Below are 4,998 nucleotides of genomic sequence, written 5' to 3'. Positions count from 1 at the left end.
CTTTTCCCTCAGCCATGCCTTCCAATACGGCGTCGTCTAGCTCCGCCCCTGCCGGATCTGCAGATTCTTCCGCCTCCCGGACAAAATCCAAGCGACCCAAGTGTAAATCTCTCTTCCTTTTGGATCCTCGTTGACTCTAATTATATTATCTGCAAAATCCATTCTTTTTGTTTCAGCTTCTTGCGTAGAAACAAAGTTAGAATCTTTAGCCATGTTTTTGAATTGAATTGAATCAATCAAGCTCTCGTTGATGTTTGGTTTTGCAGATTCGAAATTTACACAACAGGAGCTTCCTGCTTGCAAACCAATTCTCACGCCTGGTTGGGTATATAGCTTCTTTCTATTCTTTGAGAAACGTTATAAAAGTTTCCTTTTTTAATTATTTAATTTTGCAGGTGATTCTGACGTTTTTAGTCATTAGTGTTATCTTCATCCCCCTTGGAGTTGTCTCTCTTTTCGCTTCCCAAGATGTAAGTGAGGATGAAGATCCTCATCTTTGCGCTTCGTTTTTCTTTTTATCCACGTTAACCAAATGTTTCTATCTCTTTATGTGATAATAATAGGTTGTTGAGATCGTTGATCGCTATGATAATGACTGCGTCCCGACGCCTGCTAGGGCTAACAAGGTTGCTTATATTCAAGGAGTTTCAGACAAATCTTGTAACCGGACACTAGTGGTGAGTTTCACTACGCAACAAGAGAACAACACTGTTTCATTCTTTGAGAGAAGGAGTAGCCTCTGATGTTGTCTTTTGTTTACTTTCTCCTTGTGGGTGGGTATCTTCAGGTTCCTAAGAAGATGAAGCAGCCTATCTACGTTTATTACCAGCTTGAGAACTTCTACCAGAACCACCGCAGGTATTCTATGGAGTTACTATAGTGCTTGACATTGAGTATGTGACTTTGATTCCTTAAATCCTTTTGTTTCTTGCATTGGTGTTTTGGATATTACAGGTATGTTAAAAGCAGAAGTGATTCTCAGTTGAGGAGTGTGAAAGATGAGAATCAAATAGATGCGTGCAAGCCTGAGGATGATGTTAATGGGCGGCCTATTGTGCCATGTGGTCTAATTGCTTGGAGTCTCTTTAATGACACATACGCTTTATCTAAAAACAACCAGCCTTTAACTGTAAACAAGAGAGGGATTGCTTGGAAGAGTGACAGGGAACACAAGTTCGGCAAAAATGTATTCCCCAAGAACTTTCAGGAGGGCAATATCACCGGTGGTGGCAGGCTAGATGCAAATAAATCGGTAAGCCTTTAATGCTTTGGTAGAGTCATCAAACTCTCGGTTGCAAAACACTTGATTTTGAATCTTTACCTCTCTCTGTCTCTTATGGTGTTTCAGCTGAGTGAGCAAGAGGATCTGATCGTGTGGATGAGAACTGCAGCTTTGCCAACGTTTAGAAAACTTTACGGGAAGATAGAGAGTGACCTGGAGAAAGGCGATACCATACACGTGACTCTGTTAAACAACTACAACACATACAGTTTCGATGGGAAGAAGAAGCTTGTTCTGTCAACAACCAGTTGGCTCGGTGGGAAGAATGACTTCCTCGGCATTGCTTACCTCACAGTTGGAGGAATCTGTTTCTTCTTGGCACTTGTGTTTACCATCATGTATCTTGTGAAACCAAGGTACATACAAATGATTCTTATCCTTGTTGGCTATTATATAACAGCAAAGCGTAGATAGATTTTGATTTGGTGTTGGTGTTTTTTGCAGGCGTCTTGGAGATCCTACTTACTTGTCATGGAACAGAGTTCCCGGTGGTGGTCGGTAAACAAAAGACTCTTTAAATGATCCGTGTATGTAAATCTCTTTATCCATGATTGTAATATTTAGCTAAAACTGCCAGTGATAGTTTGTATTTATAGATGTGTAAGTGCTATGATGATGTTACAGTTGAAAGATGCCCACCATGATTGATGCTTCCTATCATTTTCATTTACCTTTCTCCTTTTCTCTTCCTCCATCCACATAACGAATAAAGCACTTAGCTAGCCTCTCTCTTTCTGCCTTTAACTAATGTTTGTCTCTATCAAAAAGCAAGCCATTGAGTTCAAAACAGAATAGTATTGATTCCAAGATTACAGATTCGAGAAAAAAAAGAGCAGCATTGTGTGCTTGTTTGCTTGCTAGTATCTGTGGACACAATGTATCACGCCCAAATGGCTAAGAGAGACATGGAAGCAGCGCCGAGGAGGAGGGAGAGGAAAGCAGCCAAGTGAAGCCAGAGATTAGATTGCAATCTTGGGTTAACAAAGTCAGGAGCAAGAAGATCAACGAGTGACATGTAAATGAGTATCCCAGCTGATGCAGCGTTCAGCATTCCTTCCACCATGATTGCCTCTTTGCTCTCCCTCCCGTATCCTAAGCCACTCGACATCCCCATACCTATCCCTATCCCCACAGGCGCAGTCACTGAGAAAAATGTCGCCATTATCACCGTAGATTTTGACTGTAACTCCGCCTATAACATCAAAACATTTGTCAGAACTATATCAATAAAACCAATCGGAGATAAGTGGAGTGGATGCTTACGAGAGAGATGCAGCCACCGAGGCCAAGGCCTTCGAAGAACTGATGGAAAGAAAGTGCAGCCATGAGCGGCTTTATAGTGTCTACACTCTGTGAAGCTCCAAGAGATATCCCTATAATAACCGAATGCACAACTATCCCAATCTCAAGAACCTGAGAAACAATCCTTCTCCTGATCAACTCCGTCGACCCATGCGAGTGTCCATGACTCGCATGAGTATGAACATGAACATGACCCGCATGCTCTTCATCCTCAACCACGCTCACTTGCTTGTTTCCCATACTATGCTGCCTCTTGTAATACGCCGTCGCGAATGTATCGATCATAAGCGTCCCCATCGCCGACAGCATCGCGACAAAGCCAGCGAACGGGAACTTACCAGCTGCAGTGGTCTCAAGACAAGGCGAGCTTAGTCTCTCGAACGCGTCTGGTAATATATGGACGAACCCTGTACAGAGGATCACTCCTGCAGCGAAGGCTTTCACCATGAAGAAGATATCGTTCTCCGGCTGTAACGCCGGGATCTTCTTCCCTATCAACGGTAGACTCACGCCGACACCTCCTGCCACAAGAAGCAAAGCGATAGAACCGAGCTTCAGCGTTGTTGCTCGCTCTGCTTCCTCTTGTGACACAACGTCGTGTTCATCGTGACTTGTACAATCACTAGACGCGCAACAAACATGCATACATATCACTAATATTACATAAACTCTCAACATGTTTGTGGAGAAACAGAAACTGTATTCAGACATGAGTTTAGTTTAGATATTTTCTGGTTTCTATGTTGTAAGAAAGTAAAGTGTGGAGTGTTATGGAGAAGTAGGGGAAGCTTTTTATAATGAGAAAGCGAGAGAGAACCTTTAACTTTATTAGCGAGTGGTTCGTAAATGATAGTAGCAGAATATTAACTTACGTAGAGTTGACCACTATACATTACATACTAACTTCGTTGTCACGCATCTTATTACTCTGATAATTGTATAACTTTTAAGTCACTAACAATGACTAATCATAAAAATGGAATGAACAAAAAAAAAAGTATTGCTCTTTTGGCATTTTAAGTTTTTGTTATTTATGGGACAAGACGACTAAAGAAATTTCATTGGTTAGTACAAGAAGTTCCTTAAGTATCTTAGGTTGGAGTTTATGGATGGTTGATATAAGACGCCCTTTCGATAACTTCTAATCATTACTTATCTGTTTATATACATTTTTGAGATACAAAACAATTCAAAGATACATGTTGAGAAAAGTCATAGAGACAAGTTGAGTTTGGAGCTTGATTGGTCTTTAGATAACTAGCATACTGTTTTCTTTTACGTATGCGTAGATTTGGTCTTAAAGGAGATACGTTGTGAATGATTTCTAACCCTTGTAATTGCTAGTCAATAGTCATGATCATGGTGACTATTTTAACTACTTTATCAAAAGCGAAAAGAAAAATGTATACAAATTGTACTTTTTAACCAGAAAGTAAAATGTGAAGACAGAATGTCGTCATGGTAGTCTGCGAGCCGTGAGAAGAGTGATTTTAATTTAATTTTTCCATTTACTTTTGCCTTCAAAATGTTACGATGGTCTCATCGTCCTCACTCCTCACAAGGTGGTATCGGTGGGTAGTGTTGGGCCAATAAGGCCACGTGTTTTGAATTTTGATTTCACTGTCACCATTACGTTGAGTGCGATGGTTACCTGAACCTAATGTTGGCAACATTTTTCTTGTCAACAGCTTCAATTTCAATAATTGAAGAGTCTTCCATCTTGGGATGTAGACATGAGAAAAAAATAATAGGACTATAACTAGCTTTCCGCGCTAAGAAATGTACATTCGTAGAATAGAGTTTATAATACAAAAGGAACTCCGTCTCCAAGCATGCATTCTTGGCAAATCATCATGAACTTCTCAAACTGTAGTGACAGATAAGACCATTCATGTACATTTCATTGTTCAAATCAAAGTTCGAGGCTCCTAATGATGCAATGTCATTACCTGTGAGACCCATAAGGCGTAAAATATCCATATTTTTCAGATGATCATCAACTGAATGATCCTGTGACACCCCGATTTACATAATAAAATGTTACGATAAGTAAATAGTTCTGATACCAAAATGTGACACCCGTCACTTTCGAAATAGTAAAAATAATTCGATAAGTACAAATATCTGAAATATCCATTTATAAATATTTGAAAGTCCACATCCACGCTTGAATTCCATAATATAAAATAAAATCTGAAACATAAAGTACGACATAAACCGAGAGTCCGAACTACGAAATAACATAAACGATAAAAGCCCAAAGGCCTAGAGGCCCGATAACGATAAAAGCGATAAAAAGATAGATGCCCAAAAGCCCAATAGTAGTAAAAGCCCAAAAGCACCGGTCCGGTATAATCACTTCTGCTCGTCGGTCTCACCTGAAAGGGGGAAAGAAGGAGGGGTGAGCGACAGGG

The 4,998-nt window shown here is 40.3% G+C and overlaps 2 protein-coding genes across 2 annotated transcripts; one reads left to right on the top strand and one right to left on the bottom strand.

The window, feature by feature from the left end:
• Positions 1 to 1,960, top strand: LOC106295485 (ALA-interacting subunit 1). The gene is made up of 8 exons (XM_013731401.1): positions 1 to 102; positions 267 to 325; positions 396 to 470; positions 564 to 677; positions 788 to 858; positions 955 to 1,252; positions 1,349 to 1,638; positions 1,727 to 1,960. Exons 1-8 carry the CDS (start codon positions 15 to 17, stop codon positions 1,782 to 1,784), a joined length of 1,053 nt encoding a protein of 350 aa, XP_013586855.1. The 5' UTR covers positions 1 to 14; the 3' UTR covers positions 1,785 to 1,960.
• A 97-nt stretch (positions 1,961 to 2,057) lies between these two features.
• On the bottom strand, positions 2,058 to 3,385 carry LOC106295484 (zinc transporter 1). The gene is made up of 2 exons (XM_013731400.1): positions 2,546 to 3,385; positions 2,058 to 2,474 (listed from the first exon to the last, which is right to left on the bottom strand). Exons 1-2 carry the CDS (start codon positions 3,293 to 3,295, stop codon positions 2,163 to 2,165), a joined length of 1,062 nt encoding a protein of 353 aa, XP_013586854.1. The 5' UTR covers positions 3,296 to 3,385; the 3' UTR covers positions 2,058 to 2,162.
• Positions 3,386 to 4,998: the final 1,613 nt, after the last annotated feature.

The sequence above is a fragment of the Brassica oleracea genome, chromosome C5 (genome assembly GCF_000695525.1).
Source record: "Brassica oleracea var. oleracea cultivar TO1000 chromosome C5, BOL, whole genome shotgun sequence".
Classification (NCBI taxonomy): domain Eukaryota; kingdom Viridiplantae; phylum Streptophyta; class Magnoliopsida; order Brassicales; family Brassicaceae; genus Brassica; species Brassica oleracea.
The sequence above is the reverse complement of the archived record's forward strand: the minus strand, read 5'-3'. Positions and strand labels throughout refer to the sequence as shown.

Coding starts and splice junctions, on each gene's coding strand:
- LOC106295485 (XM_013731401.1), top strand. CDS start 15: ATGCCTTCCAATACGGCGTCGTCTAGCTCCGCCCCTGCCGGATCTGCA. Junction 103..266: donor AAAATCCAAGCGACCCAAGT/GTAAATCTCTCT, acceptor TTGGTTTTGCAG/ATTCGAAATTTACACAACAG. Junction 471..563: donor CTCTTTTCGCTTCCCAAGAT/GTAAGTGAGGAT, acceptor TGATAATAATAG/GTTGTTGAGATCGTTGATCG.
- LOC106295484 (XM_013731400.1), bottom strand. CDS start 3,295: ATGTCTGAATACAGTTTCTGTTTCTCCACAAACATGTTGAGAGTTTAT. Junction 2,475..2,545: donor TCGGTGGCTGCATCTCTCTC/GTAAGCATCCAC, acceptor TTGATGTTATAG/GCGGAGTTACAGTCAAAATC.